This window comes from Thunnus thynnus, chromosome 23, assembly GCF_963924715.1.
Source record: "Thunnus thynnus chromosome 23, fThuThy2.1, whole genome shotgun sequence".
Taxonomy (NCBI): Eukaryota; Metazoa; Chordata; class Actinopteri; order Scombriformes; family Scombridae; genus Thunnus; species Thunnus thynnus.
Window position 1 is genome coordinate 290,103 of NC_089539.1, and position 24,726 is coordinate 314,828.

General features: G+C 39.6%; 1 protein-coding gene across 3 annotated transcripts; it reads left to right on the forward strand.

Annotated features, from left to right (window-relative positions):
* The first annotated feature begins 657 nt into the window (after positions 1 to 657).
* msrb3 (methionine sulfoxide reductase B3) lies at positions 658 to 24,524 on the forward strand. Of its 3 annotated transcripts, none has more exons than XM_067582368.1 (7): positions 658 to 875; positions 7,450 to 7,565; positions 16,531 to 16,639; positions 16,944 to 17,021; positions 17,642 to 17,670; positions 21,824 to 21,921; positions 23,496 to 24,524. In XM_067582368.1, the coding sequence occupies exons 2-7, from the start codon at positions 7,466 to 7,468 to the stop codon at positions 23,670 to 23,672; spliced, it is 591 nt and encodes a 196-aa protein (XP_067438469.1). In that variant the 5' UTR covers positions 658 to 875; positions 7,450 to 7,465; the 3' UTR covers positions 23,673 to 24,524. The 3 variants fall into 3 exon arrangements, with proteins under 3 accessions (XP_067438469.1, XP_067438470.1, XP_067438471.1); XM_067582369.1 differs by lacking the exon at positions 7,450 to 7,565 and adding an exon at positions 13,497 to 13,646 and having other exon boundaries at positions 713 to 875; XM_067582370.1 differs by lacking the exon at positions 658 to 875 and adding an exon at positions 13,497 to 13,646.
* Positions 24,525 to 24,726: the final 202 nt, after the last annotated feature.

A 24,726-nucleotide genomic window follows, 5' to 3' on the forward strand; every position in this document is an offset into this window, starting at 1 on the left:
CTTGATGAGACGAATAATTGAGTTTTGGTTCGATCTCTCTACGACATTCCTACGGGCCGTGGCGGCCGTTTTAGATACATAGGTGGCGCTCTCGAGCACATTTTGGCACTTTGGGGGTTATTTTTTACATTTTATCAAATTTTTCACCAGACCTGATATGCATGCCAAATTTGGTGAGTTTTTGAGCATGTTTAGAGGGTCAAATTTAGAGTTGAAGTGGCGGATTAATAAAGAAAGAATAATAATAAGAAAGAAACAAACACACGAAAAACAATAGGGTCTTCGCCCTTCGGGCTCAGGCCCTAATAAATCAAGAAAGTTGTTTAAGTTTAACTGCAGTGACGTTGTGATGTATCAGATCAGTCCCGATCAGCTGCACCGTCCAATCAATAACTGATATCCAATAAGGGGGCGTGTCGGACGGTAAAAGACTTCCGTGATGGCACCTCTGGCTCCTCGATCTCCGCTGCTCCTATGAGCAGAGAAAAGAGAGTTGGGACCATGCGCTTGGGACGCCCGTCAAAATGGCGGACCAGAACAACTTCCGGTTCAGGGGAAGAGCGAAGAGCGAGGAAAGATCAAATAAGAGACTAGGGAAGTACCCTCATGTATCCTCATTCCTTATGACTAAACCCTGGGTGTATAATAAGAGCTCTCATAATACATCCATGGCCTAAACCTAATCAACCTAACCAAGGAAGGCAATGAGTATTAGCCAATCAGAGGCGGAGTAGGGCGGGTCTTCGCGGAATGAGGGTGGAAAAAAGGCGTCCTGGCCATAGTTGGAAATAAGCATTCAACTGTGTGCTGTACCGCTGACGTGACGACTTGACACCGCCCGACTATCCGTCGCGTTCCTCGACTACTTTTCTCCGGTATGTCAATGTCTTTTGTATTTTGTTGACACATTTACGGTCATGAAGCGAACGACAGTTACAGTTAGCATAAACCGTGACAGGGCGAAATAGTGGGGAACTGTTTTCTCTGTGTTGAGGAACAACGACACAACACTTAGTTAACTTACATTAGTTTGGAATTAATTGGCATTCCAGAAAGGATTGGCAACCTGTCAGAAAAGGAGACAGAAGTACATCAAAATAATAATGTCATAGACCCAACGTTAAGTGATTGTCATTTATAGGCTGTCGTGTAGGGAAACACATTAGATACAGATAGGCAGCAGTGTACAACAACACAACAGCACTTGACCTATGTAAAGATGGAGCTCTCTGTGTGGAATAACTCTAGATATCCAACTCTTGCTGTGTTTTAATACAGCGTCCCAGTTTGTGCCGCCTATGTAGTAGCATACATTCAAGTCACCGTGACAGCAGAGTGGAAACCATCAGTCCTTATCTGCACATACTGATTCTTATTGACATATGCCACTGCGTATTATGGTATGGTGATACTGTGTGTGTTTTGTAATCGGTATATCACTCCATGTCACTGGCACTCACCACTTTTCTGTGCCACTATTTTAGAGTCAAATAAACATTTAAACATTGAAAACACATTTACATGAAATGGTATTTAGTGTAATGTGGCTGCTTAAGAACAGACGCTTCGCTTCTGAAACATTTCCAGTGGATATTGAAACAGAGCTGGACCACAATGCAGCCACATCCTATGGACAGGACTGTAATATAAAATCTTTTTCTAACTTAGGTAACAAGTCATAGTCTTCTTATAGCTCCTGCAATGAATGTTTGAGTAGTTGGCGAAGGTTTCCTGGCCCCGAACGCTGAATCAATTTTACTTACTTGCTTACAAAGTAACTCTTTTGACTGCCATCAAACATAACTTTTCTTTGTTTACAAGAATACTCCCCAGAGCACCTTTAATTTGAGATAATGGATCACATATGTTATTAATTATCTCAAAGTAAGTAATTCATAAGTAAAACATGTCACACCAGATAGCCCTGCTCAACCCTTTTATAAAGCAATTAAAACTATTAGCAGTTTTTCTTTCTAGCTTTGGCAGCAGAAATAGCCTCAGCCATATTGGAGCTTTTGTAATAATTGCTGGAATTCTCTAAACTTTCTAAATGAAACATTCAAGTGATACACCCACCTTAAAATTCAGCGCGTACCCCACCAACCACAGGTCTGCTGATGTACACAGCGCTGTTTTCAGTCTGAATGCAGCTGAGGAGCTCCTGTACTGAGCTGTATAACATGAAAAGTCGAAAAAGAAAAGCGACAGCTTAATGACAACAGGAAACAGTAACTTACATACACGGTGTATCATGGCTTGGTATTTCCTAACGATTCCTTTGGAATTGGAATTTTGGAACTGGTTCTAATTTTGAACTGGTTCTTGATGCCCAACCCTATTAGCAGGACAGATGTTCCGCCTATGAGTAGTTCTGACTAGACGTGGACAGAGTCTGTTGGACAATTTGGAACCGGTTGTTGACACAACCCTTCCAAATTGTCCGATTCATTGGAATTGTGTGTGTCACAGCTTCCTTTTATTGATGCTGGCATGTTTTTGTGACAGTTGCGCATTGCAAAACAATGACATCAAACTCATGCATCTATGCTTGCAACGAGGAGTCATGGCAGTAGGACCGAGACAGCAAATAAAACACACCAGGAAAAACCGAGAAGACCCGGTACTGTGACCAGGCCGGGCTACAGGAAGAGCCACTGTTCTCTCAGTCTGCTGCTGGAGCTAACGGAGCTAAATAATGGACAGCGGACAGTCAGCTGTAACCAACCACGGCTAATGGGCTAGCTGACAGGCTACTGACTCACCACTGCTGCAGTGCAGTACAGTGATTGAGTGTTCATTCACTTCACTGCCTTGCTACAACTCCTCAAACAGTGGCTCTAAGGTGTTCCCTTCATAGCAGCGAAACATTCTGTTGTGGGTTGCATGGCTTAACAGTGTTACAACTCTACCATCAGCTTCCATCAGTCCATTCTAAAATCTGGTGTTCTGCTTGATCTGATGATGTAGTGGCAGTGTCCCCTCTTCTTGCCCTTTCCTGGTCTCCCTCTGCTCGCCTCAGCACCATATCATCCTTGTTCTACTCTGGCTCAAACTGATTCAGTACAACAGTCGCTCTGTAGAAAGTATAATCGCTATATTTGGCGCCTGACATTTTCTTGTGAAAGCGTCACTTCTTGCCAAGTTACTTCTTTTCTAATTCCTTTTATTTACTAAATAGTATGCAGGCTTTCCAGCCCTGATCATCAAATGAAAGTGTAGGAGTATTAATACTTTATCATTGAATTACCTCGTTATTGGGGGCACCACCTCCTTTTTGGTTAGGATTTGTTAGTGCCAGGAGGGAGCACTAACCCTTATTCAGTTTAATCAATGAATCAGTCTCATAATTGTAAGTTCTTGTCCCAAACAGTGACCTCTGTTTTCTGCACTCACTTTTAGGATAAATGAAGACCTTTATTAATAGCTAAACGTCTTGCGGATACATGATGACTCAAGGCTTAACATATTGCATCAGGGAATGCTAAGGGGAAAGCTAATTCAACTTCTCTAAATAAATTCTTTAATTTTAACGTTATTCGACATCAATCCTTGATCACAAAGCCATGTTATGCCTTACTGTTGAGGTGTCTTGTCGTGGTAGAGGCGTCATCTTGGCAGGTCCAGCGTTGTTTGATGCAGCATCGCCAGCAGTGTTGCTGTGAAACAGCCCGGGTCAGCTGTGGCACATCTCCGTAGATGTAAAGGCGTTGAATGACGGTAGAGAATCAAGCCATTTCAGGCTGCTCTGGAAGAGTCTTTAGGCCGGCTTCACTTCTGGGTTGCAGTCTTGCTCTCAGAGAGCAGTTTCAAGCGTTCTTCTTTCTTCGTCTTCTTCTTCAAGAGTTTAAGTTGAAGATTCAGGCTTTTGGTTGGCTTGTAGTAACTTGAGTGGAGTGTCAAATAAAGTTTAGTCTGACTACGCTCAAGTCATCAGCGGCGTCTACTTCAAAATAAAATACTGTACATGTTTACTTCAAATTAAATTACTATATGTGGAAATATGAGACTTAATGTTACTAATAAAACAAAACAAATTAACTTGTTGCAATCAAAGATTAAATACAGATATATTTGGTTGAAAAACAAATAAAATAGAGAAATCTCTCTGAGGCTGTTTTTATAAGTTAGATAAAACAGGAGGAGTTTGGGTGTGTTTCGTGTCGAATTATCGATGAACATTCAATTTCTTTGTTCTAGGGGATTTAGGTGTGGCTGGTGCTTTGCAGCCTGTGTTTAGGGAAAACTAATTCTGAGTTTTTACATGTAAAAACTCACACTTCAAGTCACTGTTGCCTATTATTTCACATTAAAGCTGTAAACACATTTTTTTCATAATGTCCAAGCATTCATGATATATAACGGTCCTGTCAGCTTGTATCATATTTGTAAAACCATTCAAGAAACAGTTAAGCAGTTTACATGATTCATGATAAGTCAGTTCTTCTAATAACAAACATTAACCTTCATATTAATACTTCATGATGTCTAAGCATGTAACCCTCACTGATTCAACTTTCTCAAACTATTTACACATCTTAAACCATCTACACTGAAATGAAGTTTAATACTATAGTGAAAGGAAATAAAGTTAGGCAACACTTATGTGATTAGATTACTTTCAGAAACATATTTAAATATAAGTTGAACATAACTTTTACTTCATAATGTAAAAGCATTCAATGTGACTATTATTTAACAATAAAAGAAAACTTTAAACTGAAATCCTTCAAACATTATATCTTTACATTCCTATTATTTTAGAAACTTCATTCTTTCAACACAACTGCTTGTCTAATTTAACTACTAAAATGTGATTGTCTATGAGGTTAATAGATATACAAATACATGGTTATCAAACATTCATTAACTCTTTATATAAGGGAATTTAATTCTTGTCAATAGAGGGCAGTACTGTTACCTGTAGTATAAAAGGTTAATAAAATTTAAGTCCTGTATCTCTTTAGTAGATAGTCATACATATATGAAAGTTATACCATTCTTCTTGCACTTGCACAACAAATAACATGATATAAGTTGTATAATGATTAGACATTTAATTTACATGAATTTCAGGTTTGCCTCAGATTTGCAGGGAGGCTTGCCATAGTCCTCAGGAATGTGGGTTAGTTTATGGCTTTGGTGATAAGAGTCGGGCTCCATCTAAGGTGGGAGTTGTCTTCTTCCAGTCCAAGTGGCCTTTAGGGTCAGTTCATGCGTTTAGTTTGTGTCATAATTCAACTTATCGAAATGGTTTCTTAGGAGGTCTTTCTGAGTCTGTTTAGCATCACTGATCAAACCCCCACTTAGGGTTACAAAGGTCAGTTCTGCAGGCCGAGGGTCTGCTCTTACCAACTTAGGAATCCAGGGAGTCTGTCTCTTATTTTCCTTAAAGATTAGTCAACAGAATTAAAGAACAAGCGGTTGTCCTCCTACAAGAGCGCACATCTGAGTTTGATGTAGAGGAATAATATATCTGCTGTTGTGTTGCTAAAACTGTCTTCCACTCTGAAGTCAGCAAAATCATTTTCATGGACTGTTATCAATCTATGTGGCAGCTGAATGGAGAAGCTTTGTCATCAGTATGTTGGAGACATGAAAGCTGGAGAAAAAAGTGCCCCCCTGTCTCTTTAGTTGCTGTGCTCCTGCCAGCACCAGAGGAAATGGTGGCAGGATATTTTTCATTGTTTGGTATGAGGTTGTTTGGCTGACCTCATTCTGCAGAGTGAAGGGCACTCCAGTGGGTGAGAGCTGTGTTTCAGCTCTCACGCAATTAAGTAGGCAGAGCTGGCATATAAAGGGAAGGGAAGTAATGCTGTTGTAAGGGCCGTACTTGCCTTTCAGGTGAAGAGACCTGGCTGTAGCTTTCTGAGCTGAGATAGCGGAAAGAGGCAGAGTTAGATCAACTTTAAATTAGTGGGATGTTTTTTTTTCTAGAGAACTGTAGAGATTTCATTTTCATCTGGATGAAATCTGCTCACAATGCCAGTCAGACCACCCCAAGATGTGGTCTGGCCAATCTGATAGCATTATGATTGCAACGTAAATTTACACAGTAATATTACACCATTTATATTACCTAGTATGTGTTTCACTGGCCAAAAGCAGCACCTTTCCAGGTGACGTTGCATGGTGTTGTGGTAAAAGTGGAGACAGGTACACATCTTTTACTGGATGACCGTGTGTTTTATTTTGCCAGAGCCCTCTGTGTTGGCACTGTGCTACCCCCTTATTCATATAAATAAGGGCTATCTTTTTCATGCAGTGCTGTTGCCTTTAAAAACACTGCTTTAACATGTTTTTTGATTATTCAAAAATTGATTGACATGTTAATAACAGGTGAAAATGGGGCCACAGTGTCAACAAAAATAATCTTAACAAAGGTAGATTCATAGCATAGATTGTTATCCCTGCACTGCTGGAAACACGGCTATATAAGGTCATCTTTTCAGAGCTGTTTATCACAAAGAGCCTAACTCAAACAGAGTGAACTGTTCCTCTTGGATTTCGGCTGACTTTTTCCCATAGACAACATTATGACTCACATTTGGAGCACTTCTACGGCTTGGATCAGCATGAAACTCTCTTAAATAACTCTTTCTATGGTTCTGATAAAAAGTCAAATGTGCACATTAAAATGTCAGGAGAGAAGTTAATTGTGACTCTCAAAGTGCAGTTGGGCAAGAATTTTACTGCGACTCTTAAAGTGCATTTGAGCAAGAAACATCAAATCACCAAGCTTAAAATTCTGTCATGGCGCATGGTTGAGAAAAGTGATTTTACATTCTTCAGTGTGGCTGAGTTCACTTTTAATGTCTGGGGGACTTTTGAGTGAATTCAGCAGCTAGTTTTGAATTCTCTACCACTCTGATTTACATCTCTGACTGGCTTTTCCATGGCAATGGTGGCTGAGACTCATGGGTATTGTAGTATTTTTTTTAGATTTCTCAGAAACAAAGTTGAAATAATTGAAACTGGTTGACATAGCATAAACCTATAGGATTGTCACATTATCCAGGAGAGTCCTGGGTTTGTATGTTGAGTAATAATGAAGAAACTGTTTAAAGGACAACACTGAAATGAGAATACAAGATGGGGGGCGGGACATTTCTGGAATCAGCGCAGCCTCCCACTTTGCATCTCTATATTTTTTTTCTGGTGATTTGTACTGCCTCCATGCTGCCATATAGCATTGATCCAGACAGACTAAATATAGTCCAACCTTCATCTGGCTGGGGCAATGATCAGAATATCCACAGGGACTGAAAACATTCATTCATCTGGACAAATATGATATGAATATATGTAATTGGAAAGTAAGAAATATTCATTTGCAGAAACAGGCAGGTGTACCTCAGCTTGTTATAGAACCAAATAAACATCAATGTATCACACCAGTGGATATTTACAGAATAATCCAACTGCTGTGCTCTTCTTTCTCTCTCTCTTCAGTGTGACTGTCTATCTCATGGCTGTCCTCAGACGTGGGCTCTTCATGGCCCTGCATCATGCCCTTCGGCAAGGCAGCAGCTCAGTCAGCCACCCTGCACTGTCTGCTGTGCTGCTAGGTAGAGTAACTTGCTAGCTTTAGCTTTAATACATCCAACTGTGAGAAGACTATGTAGACTGCAGTCCTTGTTGCGGAACATCAGTATTTTGCATGTTTTTTGTCCATCTAATCATAATTTACCCATATCATATACTTACTGTACACCATGTGACCAAAATTATGTGGACACCCCCAATTAGTGATTACATTTACATAAATCCAAGCATACAGCCCTGACTGATTGTACATTTTCAATAGAATGAGTTGCACTGAAGAGCTCAGTGACTTTAAATTTGTCACTGTCTTTTGTCCTTTGTTGAAACATTTACTACCAAGTTCCAAACTGCCTCAGAAAGCAATTAGCAAGAACTGTTTATCAGGAGCCTCTCGGCATATGTTTCTATGTACAAGCACTCTGATATCAGACTCTGGGGTGTTGGAAACGTGTTGTTTGGAGTGATAAATCATGCCTCACTATCTAGCAGTGTAATGGATGAGTCTGTGCTTACCAGATACCCGGAGAATGCTACTTCCCTGACACCTGTAGATTTCAGGGGAGGAGGAATACTGGACTAGGTCTATTTTTCCTGGTTTTAGTTAGGCCCAAACCCTGCCACAGCATTAAGATGTCTAGGGAAATGTTAATCCTACACAATTATATTGCTATACAATTAAATGTTAGACAATAATGTGCTTCCAAATTTGTACCGACAGTTTGGGGAAGTTCCTTTTACTGTTGGAATGTGACCATACCCTCTAGCACAAAGCCAGCTCCATAAAGAAATGCTTTTCCCAGTTTGCTGTGGAAGAGCTTGATTGGCCTGCACTGAGCTCTGACCTCAACACCTTTTGGATGAATTGGAACACCGACTTTTAGCCAGACCTTATCACCCAACATCAGTGTTGGACGTCACTAATGCTCTTGAGGTTGAATGGGATCAAATTTTGCAGCCAAGTGCCATCATCCACTGGAAAACTAGAAACCAGAAGAATGAGGCTGCTCTAGCAGCAGATTAATGACCATGGTTTTGGAATCACAGATGCAATGTTCAGGTGTCCATGTGCTTTTGGTAATGTAGTTTATATCTTATCATATACGTAAGATTAGAGCTGAGTGTTCTATGGATTTCATTTGATTAATTCTAATTTTTATTTTTGGACAATGTGTAAAATGTCTGAAACATGGAAATTGTGGCTTTGTAACAAGTGCAAATATGTCATTTTAACTGAGAGCACAGATCTTTCCCTCTCATGTGTCATCGCTGTCAGCCATCTTAATTCATGACATGACATTCAGGACAAAAAGCCTGAGCTTATACTGTGACCTTCACACTGCAGTGGAGCAGAACAAACATTTTATAAAATAAAATAGTGAGTGACCTGTCCATACACTGGAGGAAAATCTAGATTATATGTTTCTGTTATATCTTATATCACCCAGCACTAATTGATATATTAGCACAAATAGTGGTTTTTTTCCGAACATTTATTTTGTACAAAAATTTTAAATATTATTTGTTTTTAGAAAGAAAAAAAAACATGTCAAATACCAGCGCACAGGTGTGTTACATCGCTATCTCAGTCTCTCTCCTATGCTCTGCAGTTACATCTATCAAAAGGTCTCAATGACGGGAGTCACATCCACCTGCTATATGATGCACATTTCCTTATTTGGACATCACTCCCAGAGTTGGGGGTGTTCCGCAGAGATAAAGCTGAGCTACTGACACGCACAAAGTGCTCCCAAGGGACTTTCTATAACCTGTTGTTCCCCTTCTCCTTTTCACAGTTAGGTTGTAAAAAAATAGGCAGTAAATGAAAAGTTAATTCATAAACACTTATTTTAACACTTTAATATCCTAAAATTAAAAGCATAATAAAAACAAAAGCTGGATTTTTATGCCTATTTCCGCTATTATTCAAATACAAATACAAATACTGGGCTCTCTGCTGATTACATGACTTGCCCACTGCCCTCACTGTTTTTTTTTAAAAATAGAAATAAAACCCATTTAGTTCATTTTAGCATATCAGTGCCCTAAAATTCATCATCAAATAAAAAAACTACACTACAAATATAAACTGAAAGTGTCTGCTGGGTGCTTTCTGCTGCAAACACACATAGCTGTAACAGGATTTTCCCTGGATTTTTTTGAGACAAAGGTGGTAAAGGCTGGAGAATGTGCGTGGTGCGGTGTACACAGTTTGTGCTTGCAGTCATGCACTTTTAGTGGAAAAAAATCATGATTTGACCGACGAAAGTGTCCAAGATGGAACAAAAAGATGAAAGATAAAGGTGACACTTGACAGTGTCTATTTTGTAAGCCTGGGATGATGCTAACCTCCCAATTCGATACTATCACGATACCTAGGTGCCGATTTGATTAAGAATTGATTCTCAATTTAATGAATAGAAAAGGGGACACCATTTTCAGTGTCTTGCTCTAGTATACTGTGTGCCAAACCATTCACTGGTGTCCATAGTCCACTGAAATACAATATGAAACATAACTGGCAGATAAGATAAATGGTCCACAGCCTTTTTATTTTAAAAAGTTAACTGTATTAATTAATGCATTAACTAATTTGAAAGCATCATCTATGAGAATAACAAACTGAGGAGGAGGCGGAGTGCCTCACCTTCTTTTTATTAACGTCATGTCTCCAGTAGTGGAAGGCAGCCTCTCTGCTGTATGTTAGCTTGGGAAAGACATTGTTGTCCAAGACACTGAGTGGGGGCAGGGATTTGAGGTGAAACAGACTGAGCACCAAGTTATTTTCTTCACCTCAGAGTTGGTTAAAGTTGTTTAATGCTGCAGTGTGTATTAGTCATTTGGTCTCGTTTGTTACTGCACTGCTCTGCTAACATAAGTCTCTGTGTGACAGTGTAGAAAGTTCACAATGTACTTCATGTTGTTCTCGTAAAACTAATTATTTTGTCAGTAAATCAAAACATGTTTTCTACCATTGCCTTTTGGGAAAATGAAATACAAGATAACTTTAGCATGTACGCTCTGTAGACTGTCCAGGTGCTGCACTGCATACAGTTGAGTTCTGCCTTTTTCATTCCATCAACATCACATGCCTGAATTTTCAACAGAGGCGGCGGCCAGTTATAGAAAAGGCAGCCCACCTTTGAGTTAGATAGGCAGGGAAAACCCTGCTGTTAGTGAGCAGCTGCTCTTATGTGTCCCCAGGTCATGGTGCTTGTTTTCAGCAGAAATAAGATAGACAGATGAAGCTATAGCAGCTCTACAGGACTGTTTTGAGTGCACAAACTGGCACATGTTCAGAGATGCTGCCACCCAGGAGAGCCACATCAACCTTGAGGAATATACATCAACAGTAAATGTGTTGATGATGTGGTGATCAGAAAGACAATAAAATCATCTCCGCACCAGAGAGCCAGGATTAATGGAGGGGTGAGGGCTCTATCCAGAGCCAAAAAAGCTGCCTTTCAGTCAAGTGATAAGGAAACATACAACACCGCCAGAGCAAGACTGAAAGCTGACAACAAGGAGGCAAAGCGACACCAACACCACCAAAGATATGTGGCAGGTGATCCAGAACATCATAGGCTACAAAAGCAGGAGCGTCCCCATAATGTGTTAGGCCACGATGCCAGATGAGCTTAACTCATTCTATGCTCGCTTTGAGATCCTTAACAAAGAGTCAGCTGTAAAGCCCACTCCACCTCCATAGGACCCGCAACTGTCAGTATCCACAACAGATGTGAGAAGAATCCTGCTGAGAGTGATTATGAATAAAACTGCTGGGCCTGATAACATCCCTAGCCGTGTACTGAAAACATGTGCCAACCAGCTAATTGACGTTATTACTGACATTTTTAACATCACTGTAACAGGAGAGTGGACCCACCTGCTGCAAGACATCTATCATCATTCCTGTACCGAAAAAGTCTGCGTCTGTGTCTAGTGTAAATGACTACTGCCCTGTGGCACTCACTGGTATTCTGAAGTGCTTTGAAAAACTGGTTCTCAAGCACATCAAAGACAACATCCCACACAGCCTGGACCCTCACCAGTTTGCCTACAGAACCAACAGATCCACATAGGATGCCATCTCCACTGTCCTCCACTCAGTTTTTGCACACCTTGAAAATAATAACATCAGAATGTTGTTTGTTGATTTCAGCTCAGCATTTAATACAATCTCCCCCATGAAACTGATTGGAAAATGTAGCACTCTGGGGACGGTTTGTGAGGAATATCAATATCCAGTTGCAGAGTGGGGTACTCAAGCCCAGACAGTTTGTATTGGTGGTCACACCTCCTCTACTCTAGTGCTCAACACCGGAGCCCCCCAGGGTTGTGTGCTCAACCCCCTCCTATTCACACTGTACACCCATGACTGCAACCCCTGACAGAGAGAGAGAGAGAACTCTATTGTGAAGTTTGTGGACGACACCGCCATCATCGGCCGGATTTCAAACAACAATGAGAGTTCATATTGGGAGGAAATCAACAGTCTTGCAGAATGGTGCACAGAGAACAACCTACTACTCAACGTCAACAAAACCAAGGAGCCAAGGAACAGTTTTAAGTTCCTGGGTATCAGCATAACAGTGAACCTGTCATGGACATCACGCATCTCCACCCTAGTAAAAAAAAGCTCAGAAATGACTGTAATTATTAAGACAACTTAAGAAGGCAAAATTCCTGTCCCAAGTTCTTGTTAACTTCTACAGAGGAGCAATAGAAAGCATCCTGACTGGAAACATCACAAGTTGGCATGGGATGTGCACGGCCCAAGACAGGAAGGCGCTGCAGCAGTTTATTAAAACTGCCCAGAATATCATTGGTACCCATCTACCGAGCATCAGTGATATCGGTGAGGTGAGGAGTCTGCATGGAGCCCAAAGGATACTAAAAGACAGTACCCACCCCAGCCACAGCCTGTTCACCCTGCTGCCATCTGGCAAGAGATACAGAAGTATCCGCTGTTATACCACTAGACTACAGAGCAGCTTCTTTCCCTCAGGCTGTGAGACTCCTCAATTCATCTTCTGCACTCCAATATAAAAAATAATTTTATTTTTATGACTTATTATTTATTAATACATTCATATAATTTCTGTTTTTGTGAGTAGCATTAAGGGACTACAAACTACATTTCGTTATACAATCTTGTAATCTTGTAAAATGATAATAAATAAATCTTGAAACTCTCCCGCTCTCTGCCTGCTCAGCCTGTTTTCGGATGGTAGGCAAGGTGGGTAATGTCAATGAAATCATATCCATCCTCAAATAACAGGAGGACTGGTGCCACCTATGAGTCAAACCTAAATCTCAACACTGTATAGAATCTGTAGAGTTGTGTGGGTGTTTCTTGGTGCTGAAGTCCTTGCAATGGAATGACCAATATGAAGTTCTTATAAGGGACTCTGGTCAGAGTCCAATCTCTTACACTTTTCTTTCATAATATATTAAAGAATAGACTAATGATGTTCAAAGACACAATGGCAATGCACTTTTAGAGTGGCTTATTTGGTGACTAGAGAGAAGACGCACGTTTTGAAGATGCACGTTTTTAGTACTCAGAAAGCTGTGATGTTATTGGTTGGTTGCGTTTTTCTGTATGTTTTCTATTTAGGATTTTACTTTCTGAGCACAGATTTTCTTTCATTTATAATTCAAGAAATTAAATTGGCTAGGAATAGGTCAAAAAGTATTTTTAAAATTTGTGAAAATTTTAGTCACCACCAGCTGAATATGTGGATTAGTCACCCATGTACTAATGCTTTTTGTTTTTCTAGGTGTGTGTTCATGTTCCTCATGCCTGTTAACCAGTGTCCTTCAAACTCTGCATGAATCAGGGGGATCCCAAACAGATCCTGATGACCAGCACTTTTATTCCACATCGTGTGTCTAATGCTGTTCAGTATCTTGACCTGTGTTGTCTCTCCTTCTGTCTGCTCCTCTTCATCCAGCCCAGTCCTTGGTTGTAGCCTTGCTGAGAGGTGTTTGGTTCTAGTGGTGGGTGGAGTACCTTCCTCCAGCAGCCATGTCGGGCTTCAATCTTCTGCATCTAGTAACCAAGAGTCAGCCTGTAACTCTGAGGTCCTGCAGTCTTCCCACAGGTCCACTGACTGGGTGCTGTATGCCTGCTGTGCTCTGCCTCTCTAAAGCCTTAATACCTGGCTGGTGTGCAGCATGTCTTTACTGTCCCAATCTGCGTGTGTCAGAGTGATGAGCTGCTTTCACTTATTTTCTTATATTTGAGCAGTCCTCTCAGGGAAAGCCGACCAAATTTTTGCAGTGAACAATGCTTGAGAGTTCCAAAGTTAGACCAAATCAATTGGACCACTATATCTTTTAAGCAGTGGCTTGTGTTTGTGCCAGTGACTTCAGTAAGTTCCAGGTACTGGAATTATAGTTATAGCTATAGCTTCTTTACTCATTCTTCAAATATTACTTAATTTGAATGTCTATTATATTTTAATCTTATACTTATCATATACTGTATATACAGTACCGGTCAAAAGTTTATACTCTTTGCATCACTTTCTCATTCAAGGGCCTTGAATGAGAAAGTGTGTCCAACTTTCGACTGGTTCTTAAAGTGGTTCTAAATAGAAGGGTTATTCTAAAAGGACCTTATTAGTGATTTTGCATGTTTTCGAACATTACTATAAATGACTTACTTTACAGATACAGATTTGCAGATAGAAAACCATGCTGTTGTGTTTTACTTGGATATTGATTTTACTTGGAAACTTAGATGTTTTTTCTACTGTTCCAGGAGTCCACTGAATTATATTAATATCTATATGGTATGAACAATCAATTAGTAGACTCCTAAAACCTCTTGGGGTGTATAATCCATCCCAGTGAACATCAAGTTTGCATTTTTTTTCGTCAAAGTTTGTTATTGTTGATGATGAGGTAATACAGTTTGACTTTTCTGACCCTATTTTCATGGCAGCACAACAACCAGCACAAGCAGTGCTCTTACAGTTTGTTGTTTTTCTGACCTTGAGATTTACTTTGCCTGTCTGTATGGTATTTAGGTGCCCAGTGCAGTGTGTAAGGTACACAGGTGGGAGGTTCATTCAAATGAAGCAGCGCAAAGGAAGCTGTTGGTATTTTGGTCAAAATTGGGTCTTAGAAGTTTCACTGAGAATAGATTTTTTCAGAACCCCGTGGCTGCAGCAAAGTCACTCAGCTGACACAGCAAACTAAATACTTTCAACAGAAGCACATTAACAGAATGATGCATAAAATGCAAATACACAATTTTAATCAAACTCTCCCCAACCAGTAGATGCATTTAAACTCAAAAAATAACTTTTAATGTAGTTAAACCAGGAATGTCTGTATGTTCAATGTCTGCTGCAGCATCTGAAGGCAGCAGGACAGATATGTTGATAAATCTGGAGCCTCTGATTAGAAAAGTGTTGCAGAGCACACTGTACACTATTTACCTTCATTAAATCACATCAGGCTCCTATAAAATAAGCACATACACCTGTACTCACATCAGACTGGTTTGTTATAACCTACTGTTCTGCCTGTTTATGTAGGAGAGACGGATGCATCACTGCCTCTTTCCAATCTTTTTTGTAAGCAAAAGTGTCATTTCATTTTTGATTCCTTAAATGCATTACAGTGCAAGTGCTGTTGTGTCACATTAGTTACAATATAATGTGAACATTAACGACAGCAGCAATAGCATCAGATTGATGAGATCATATAGCCCTAAATTGTTTCACTAACTTCACCCACACAGTCTGTGCACTGAAAACATACTGCTGTGAACTGGTGATTGCACTTGTGCCATTTAAAATGGGGCCCTTCAAGTCAAACTGCATTTCCTACTGCATTATAAGATAAGATAAGCCTTTATTGATCCACAACGGGGATATTCAGGGTGTTGAAACAGCACAAGGCAGAGAAAAAGTTAAGAAATAAGAATTAAAATAAAACAATGATTTAACAATGATTAATTTCTCAAATGTGTCCTTACAGCAAGGAACAGCTGTGGCTAGATGCACTGCTGTGCTCCTGCTTGGTAACTGACCTGTGATGCTCAAACAAGCTGTGTGTTTTGCGACTGAACACGTGGCTGTGCTGGAGACCAGAGGGAAAGCCGTATTTTTCAAAGTCTCTCTGTGTTCAGCTCTTTTATAGCCTCTAATTGAGTTTGTGTGGTTTGGAGTTTAGTTTCTCTCCTTTGTTGCTGTTTGTACTGTCTGCTGTCACACAGCTGAAATTTCAGGTGCTAACAGAATAATCAAATGATTCACTGCTTGGCTTCCTTACAGCTTGCACGCACTGAGTGCTTTTGTTTTTGCTAAACTAATTTCCTTTTAGGTCCTTTTTGTGTTGTGTTTTTTGGATGAAAACAAGATGGGGTTTTCTGTTATGCTTACCCTTGTGTGATGTTTTTTTATTTCCTAACAAAATCATCAGTGAGGGTTCTCTCATATGTGAGAAGTGTCAGAGCAGGGAGTTCAGAAGTTGATGCAGGAGCCCCGATCTGCTTCAAGATCTACTTGACTAGGAACCACATGTAAAAAAAAAAAAAAAAAGAACTAGAACCACTTACCACTATCCACTTTATTCTGAACAGCTGGCAGTAACACACACACACACACACACACACACAAACTTTGGGGAAACCTCTATAATAAAAAGGTTCACATCTCTCCTACAGTTCATCCATAAATACCTAGCTCTGTTCTTATAAGGCTTTTGGAGAAAATACTGAATCTGACATCTGTGTTCCAAAACCATTTTCAGAGTTGGTGTGTAAACATAGTGGAATATACATGGGATTATGCCCAATATCCTCAGAAAAAGATAACAGAGCTGGTGTGCTACTGTCTTAATTTTTTTATCACTCTTTTGAAGATTGGATCTTAATAAGAGCTAGTGTAATAGTAACACGCAGCTTTATTTTCTTGGTGCCATCAGAAGACCTGCATAGTTAGTTTTTTTTGTCCTTCCTGCCTTCCCCTTCAGGAGCACGTCGAACTAAGAAGACATGGCCAGTGAGCTTCTCTCAGGAAGAGATAAGGAAACGCCTCACACCAATGCAGTATCATGTTACCCAGGAGAGAGGAACTGAGAGGTAGGATGAAGTGCTTTGACAATTATTTTTCCTAGTTTTTGAAGTGATTACTACATTTATGTTAATGTCACACTGTCACCATGTTTTTTGTCAACAAAATGAACACTGCATTAAATCTATTTATATTTGCACATAGTGTCAAATTTACAGCACTCTGTGCAGTCCCTGATTTTTTTTCCCCTTCATCAGGTTGGAGGTCAAATTTTTGTGCATGTGTTTTGCACATTTGCAAGTCAAATTACAACCTCATGCACCATATAATACAGAAATGTCTGGTCATTACTAATACGGTTTTTTTCCACAGTGCCTTCGCAGGGGAGTTCACAGATCATAAAGATGAGGGGACCTATGCTTGTGTTGTCTGTGGGGCTCCACTGTTCAGGTAAGAGTTGCACATATGCAGGCCTGACATTACAGAGAGAAATGTTGCCTGGCAGAGCCTCTTACCCATGTAAAGAATCTGCAGATGGAAGGATCAGTTAGAATGTAAACACTGTAAATTATGACTACATGACCTTTTCTTGAATGAAAAACTGTTTTTTGCAAGATGTTGGGAACAATAAAACTCCACTACAATATAAAAGAATAATATAAGAAAGATAAGATAGTATTTTTACAAACTGTATTAACATGAAATTAACATGTTACTACTCTAGATTTTGGATTCAAGAAAAGGTCAGGAAATCACACACGCTTAATTTTTTATTTCGTTAGGTTTTCTTCTTTAAAAACTTCACAGTCAAATTCACTTTACATCATTGCTATGAACTATTGTGCCCTTGCGCTTATGATAAACATTAAACTATCAAAAACATCTAAACTGTTTTACAGACTGTTTATCATCTTAACAAAACCTGCACAATTACTTGAAAACCACTGTTGTAACATTTTCTGAATCCTCTGTCACTGTGCTTTCACAAACAAGAATTCTTGTTTTATGCCATGAGTCGAGTGAAAGAGCAAAATCACTTTTCTAACTGACACTCTCTTCTTTTTTTATAGCTCTAATGCTAAATTTGACTCAGGATCAGGTGAGTTGAACCACATTATTCTGTAACCCCAACATCCAGTGGATACAGCTGGGTAGCATTCTGGCTCAGTCGCTGCTGCTGGAGATCTGCCATCCTAGCGAGCAGTGGTGGAAGAAGTATTAAGATCCTTTACTTAAGTAAAAGCTGTTAAAGAGGAATTTCACTGCTGTAAATATGATGATTTCTTAAAACAAGGTCACCTATGTAGTAGAAATGTGCAGTTATTTTCTAAGCTGCTGGCCCATGACCAGAGAAAACTGAGAAAACAGCTGTAGATTCACCTATTGCTCTAAAGGGGGAAATCCTACAACAACCAGAATGCATTGCATGTGTTCCCATTCAATGCTACTGAAAGTGTGTTTATGCAACGCAGGTGGTAAATAGTTTCCTAGTGGAGCAGCCGGTTAGCAGAGACAAAGTTAGTAGTGATCAGTATTATATCTCTTTAAAGAAGCTTATTTTCATTTACAAAATGTTTTTCCTCATCTAGTCCTGATAAATCATATCTGTGTTTTTAACTATCATAAAACAAGGACCTGAGACCTTATTGTGCTCAAGCTGGATGTAGACGCATAGGTTGCAGGTCACACACAGTCGCTGTTGTGCTGTTCTGTATTGAGAGCTGGCTAAGTCCAATATAACATTCTGTGAGAAAACAATGTCAGGCGTTGTAAAGTTTGTTACCGTGCAGAGTTTTCAGTTCTGTCTTCATTCTTTCTGACAATCCTCACCAGGTACCAATCAATGCTGCAAGACTCCGGCCACAGCGCCTCTTTCAGCTGCGGCTGTAATATAGCAACAGTGGTTGCTTTTCCTCCACACTCTGCTGTGTCTGATTCCCCAGCACAATATTCAGCCTCATAAGTTATAACAGCAGTGCCACATCTCTGATATGACATTATATTGTAAAGCTAGTTTTTTGTGTTAGATTCAGCTCAAAATTCTCTGGGTCGCTGTCAGTGGAATCACAGAGTTTATCCAAAAGAAAGTTTGCACCGTGAAGTTTGTTGCAGTTTTCAGTTCTGTCCTATCGTGGTGCATCTGCTACAGACATCACACCAGCCATCACTGGACACTGGTCGATGCTGCTAAACCTCTGCGGCTGCACATTCTGTCTTTCGTCTGTGACTGTAACATAGCTCCGGTGCTTGCTATCTCCTCCTCCTCTGTTGTGTCTGTATCCACAGCACAATATTTGACCTCCTAACAATAGTGCCGTAGCCTATATATGACTCCCAACATTATATTGTAAAAGCAAAATACATTTTAGATCCAACTTTTCTGACCACCTGAGGCTAAAAGTTCTCTGGGTCGTTGTCAGCAGAATCACAGAGTTTATCCAAAAGAAATTCAGCAGCTGAAGTTTGTGTGTCAGGCCTCAGCTGTAACATAGGTCCAGTGGTGGCTTCCTCCTCCAGACTTGCTACATCTCTGATTCATGAAACTAGTTTTCTTCCAAATATACTGATATTTTAAAGTATTTAGTAGTATGATATTTTAGTGTCTGCTTTTCCCTCTCACTAGCAAGAAAACAATATGGCGGATGGAGTGTTTAAGAGACCCCCTGTTGACATTCTTTGAAGGCACCACTACAAGAAATGAGGAAACATAGTTTGTAGTCAAAGGCAGATCACCAAAGTTCTTGCACCGCTGGTATTGTTATCAAGTAACAATAAACTTACAGAAACATTATGACAATAGTCCGACTTAGTGTGAGTCCTGGAGCCGGGGAGAGCAGCAGGTGAGCCAACTGTCAATCACAGTTGTCAATCAACACCCACAAAGCAGACATCAAAGCTACTATACGTCTTCAAATCTTATTAACAGAGCAATAATTTCCAAAACGATTGCCAGCACACTTATTAGAGGGCCTGAATTTAGCAAACGAGACCATAATGACTTGTTAAAAAAAAATTATTGACTTAGTATTTCCAGAGAGAAGTTGATGCTTTTTAAATGGGAATGTATTGGAGCCAGCATTTAGTGACCGTCAGTGATACTGCACTTCAAGGTGCTTCTGCATTGGCTTCAATTACTGCACATAATTACCTGCTCTACATTTAAACTTACACTAGTTCTGCTCAAGCACTCTTAGCTCTGTCCCTCTTTTAGCGACTTTCACGCTAATCCCGCAGTTAGTTACATGCTATTCAGATCTGCTAGCTGCTTTAGCTTAGCAGCTTAGCTTAGCAGTTAGCGATGACTTTTCACATAGAGCAGGTCTAGACAGTACTCTTTATTTTACAGAGACCCAACATTCCCCCATGAGCAAGCACTTGGCAACAGTGGCAAGGAAAAACTCTCCTTTAATGGAAAGAAACCTCAAGCAGAACTGGGCTCTACATGGGTGGCCAACTGCCTTGACTGGTTTGGTTGAGAGAAAGAGGAGAGAGAGGGGGGAGAGAGAGACACAGAGAAGCATAACAATAATAATAATAATAATAATAATAATAACAATAACAACAATAATAATAATAGAAATATGACTAAAAATAGTAATAGCAGGTTTGGTCATTAAGCTGGTACTTGGAAGCCCACTATCCATTACTAGGGGGTCCTTGACCATGATCCATATGAACCTGTGTGTCGAAAAAGCAGAAAAGCTGCAGAGAAGAAGCCAAGTTAGTAACATGCAATTATGGTACATGAATACATACGTATGGGCAAGGGAGGAGGAGAGAGGAGCTCAGTGCATCATGAGAAGTCCCCCAGCAGTCTATGCCCATAGCAGCATAACTAGAGGCTGGTCCAAGGCAATTCTGGGGCCAACCTTAACTATAAGCTTTATCAAAAAGGAAAGAGAGGGTGTTTCCCCCCTGAACCAAATCTGGAAGACAGTTCCACAGGAGAGGAGCCTGATAGCTGAAGGCTCTGCCTCCCATTCTACTTTTGTAGACTCCAGGAACAACAAGTAAACCTGCATTGTGGGAGCACAGTGTTCTAGTGGGGTAATGGGGTACTATGAGCTCTTTAATATGATGGTGCCTGACCAGTAAGGGCTTTGTTTATGAGGAGAAGGATATTAAATTCTAAAGAATATGTTAGCTTAAATGAATCCACCCCCCACAGTATATTAATACTCACACTTTGAGACACTAGCTGAAGAGGTGGAGTTGCAGCAATTTTCAACTCAAGCCTATTAATCAATCGTAGACCTAAACTTCTTTATAACTCATTAGAAAGTATTGTTCTTAGTCTTTAACACCCAACCTGGAAAAATTTACAGCCAATTCTATTTGTTATAGTATAAAACATATAAGAAGGCCCCGTGGAGTGCCAGAGCTGCCTATTACTTATCATTAATAGAGGAGAATAAAAACAGACCTAGTTTCCTTTTAGCACTCTGGCCAGGCTGACAAAGAGTCATAACTCCATTTATGGTAAATGGACTGTACTTGTATAGCGCCTTTCTAGTCTTCTGACCACTCAAAGCGCTTTTTACACTAAGAGTCACATTCACCCATTCAGAGGCTACCATACAAGGTCCCAACCTGCCCATCAGAGGAAACCTAATCATTCACACACATTCATACATTGATGGCACAGCCGTTTGAGGCTCAGTATGTGTGTGTGTATATATGTATGTATGTATATATGTATGTGTATATATATATACATATATATACATATATATATATACACCTTCCTGGCTCCTCCAGTATATTTACATATTGGTCTTGTGATTTTGGATACATTTCTAAATAAATATTAATTATATATATTATATATTTAAAATGTAGTGTACAGCCTAATATACAGTAAGACTCCAGCACTTTGTCATCTATTAAGAAAATCAGGTCTTGTAAATAATCATTAGACTATGCTGAATTTGAATGGCCTTTTATTAACCTGTGGCCATGGTGAATCATAGTATCGGAGCTCCATTGATGATGGCTTTTTTCATTCACCACGCACAAGCTTAACTCAAAGTGAACATACTCAGAGCTGATTGAACTGAATCTGATCAGCTGTTCTGGAACCAAAAATTCATCTCAGGGTTCATCAACTCAGAGTTCAGGGTTAGGCTCAGAGTTTGTTAAACCTGCTGTCTGGATTAGACCCCAGCACTGTCTGATGAGTTATCACTGTCCTCTGCATGTCACTTCATCTGTCTGCGAACATGTTCCTAACATGATCCTCTCATGTGTTCCAGGTTGGCCATCCTTCTTTGACCTTATGAAGGAGGAGTCCATCACTCTGTCAGATGATTTCTCCTATGGGATGCACAGAGTGGAGACTACCTGCAGCCAGGTACACTATAAACCTTTGAACCGCATCTTTCTGCTGATTAGTTGTTCACTGCTTTATGTTGAGAGAATCCAATCTAATGCTCTCCTACACTATTACAAACTGTTTTACAGACAAATAAAAAAATAACAAAAGACTAGAAAAAGAAAAATGACATAAAATCATATTTGAAACATAAATAGAAACGGCAATAATTAATTGTGAATAATGAGGCAAAAATGAATAAAAGTATACTCTGTACAAAGCTGTTAGATGCAATCAGATGATCAAACAGTTTAACCCTGTTACTGTATCTAAATGATACATTTTTTGGTTTTGTTTCTCCTGTCTGTCTTAGAGGCAATTTTGAGAATCATTATTCCATTAGAACGCTTACAGGGAATCATACTTTACAGCATGTTTGCTTGACTGACAGCTTATTATACTGAGCCATGGCAGGCTGCTGCTTGATGTTTTAGCTAAGCTCCCCCAAGCTCTCCTACTCTTTCACCAAATGTGGATATTGTTGCATTTACTTAAAGCCAATATGTATGTGTAGCGTTGAAAATACCTCACCAGACAGACAGCAGTACCCACTTGAAAGAAACTAGTTTATACTGTGTGTTATTAGACCACATCTGAAGGCAGACGTGTTTATAGCTGTTCCAAACCACCACACTGGGAGGTGGTGTCAAAATCTCTCTGCCAAATGGGGGGTGGAGGCGCTATAATAGTTTAAATATGGGAATAACTGTGCAGTTGAAGGCACTGTGACAAAATTAAGGATATGCGCTTCAAATCCAAAAATGCTACAAATTGGAAAACACAAAAGTTAAAACATTAACTTTAAGGGAAATAAGCTTCAAAACAAAAAACAGCCGCAAATCTCAGAACACATACAAAAAGGAACAAAACACATACAGTAACAGAAGCAAATCAAAAAGACTTGGTAACAGGAAGTATTCCCAGTCTCTAGGGGGAGTGATGAGCTCTTTGACCTTGTCTTGGAAAAGACACAGTGCGCTTAATCAAGATTAATTTCACCTCACCTGGAAAGGAAAAAAGAATAACGGTGGACATTTCATAGGAACTTCTCTTATTCAGTTTTTATTTTTTAATTTTATTAGTTGGATTTTTTACTGTGTGCCTCTCTAATTAATAAGAGAGGCAAAATAACTTCAGTAGCCTATATTATAGATAGTTTTGTTAACAGAATAAATCTTTATAGTGTAAAATCCAACTAATAAAATAAAAATCTGTCTCTCTAAACAGAATATGAAGAGTTTTTATAAAACATCATATTGCTCTTATGTATGTTTATTTTTATTTATTTGTTTTTTTATTACAAGTTTTGTATGTGTTTTGTCCTTGGGGGCCACTGCATAAAGAGGCACAAACAGCTCACCAGTTGCCACACCTACATGTCCACAGGATGTCACAGCATATGATCCAAAATAAACCCTGTCACTGAAAGACTAGAGAGAGAGCCCAAAGAGAATAATTTTTGCAACAACTAAGAGGATCACATGGACATGCGGATTATGTAGAACATGTTCAAGTCGTTACTAAAATGCCAAACCTTTCTCATTGTGTTTCAGTGTGGAGCTCATCTGGGACACTTGTTTGATGACGGACCAAGACCCACAGGAAAACGCTACTGCATCAACTCGGCCTCGCTGGCTTTCCAGCCCAAAGATACAGCCTCCTCCATCTCCAGCTCCACAGCTGAGGGTGAAGCTGTCAGCTCAATGAGCGACAGGAAGACAGAGCTTTGAAAGAATGACCAAGCAAGACTGACGGCTGTGTATGTGTAGGAAGTCCAACAATTTACACACATCAAATAGTTAGATGTTCTGTGTGTTTTATTCACAAGGTACAGATACAGTATGTGGTTATATTGAGAGGAAGGAAGGTGCTCAGGTCTCAGACACAGACCAGATACTCTGGTGTGAGAAGGAGAACACTTCCAAAACAGCCATTTTGTTGGCACAGTCAAAGCTGTAAGACACACTATATCAGTGGATTGCCTTAAAGGGATCTTTCAGGATTTGTCAACCTTAGTGTTTTTCTCCATTATGATTATTTGTTAGAGGGGAGCAGGAAGAGTATCTGGTATGCTCTGTGTTCTTCCTTTCCCAATTAACGTTTTGTTGCTGGAATCTGTGTTTCTCAACTGTCTCAAACAGAGGACGTGACTAAAATTTGATCATGACTGACCATGGACATGACCCTGAACAGAAGTATAACACCCATGTTGACAAATACCATTTTCCCTGGTTTTCCTTTTACTTTCATAGGTGGATGAAGTGCTTTGTAGTAGACACACACACATATATAATGTAGAGATTTTGATATTATAACTTAAAATATTTTATTAGAGTATATTTTTGAAGTGATGTTTGATACTGAGAGGTTGATTTATGCAAGTGCTCCTGTCAGCAGTGACACAGGCAACAATGGAGCATATTGTGACAGATGGTAGTGTGAGCAAATAATGTATATTTAATCCCTTTTGGTCACTTTCTGTATTTGTTCTTTCTTTAGTTCTTTGCATTATGAAATATTTTCAGTTTTTCTTCACAGCTTGCATTAACACACTTAATAGATAAATAAATATCTAGAAGGAGTATGATTGTCTTGTTCAATTATGTTGAAAAATGTTAAAAGGCATATGTGACAAAATAATCTCAACTCAAGGTCCACTTTCTAGTTTCCTTGGGGCTTTTAACTTCATAATTGAACTGGCTCAGGTTGCATCATGTGACCAAAGAGTTGGCCTTAGTGTCACTGATAGTTTTCTAATATGCTGTTGTGCAAATCAGATATTTA

What these genes read in the sequence shown, in the direction of transcription:
- msrb3 (XM_067582368.1), top strand. Translation starts at nt 7,466, where the DNA reads ATGGCTGTCCTCAGACGTGGGCTCTTCATGGCCCTGCATCATGCCCTT. An exon ending in TAAATTTGACTCAGGATCAG is followed by an intron (nt 17,671 to 21,823) that starts GTGAGTTGAACC and finishes CATGTGTTCCAG; the next exon opens with GTTGGCCATCCTTCTTTGAC. An exon ending in TGGAGACTACCTGCAGCCAG is followed by an intron (nt 21,922 to 23,495) that starts GTACACTATAAA and finishes ATTGTGTTTCAG; the next exon opens with TGTGGAGCTCATCTGGGACA.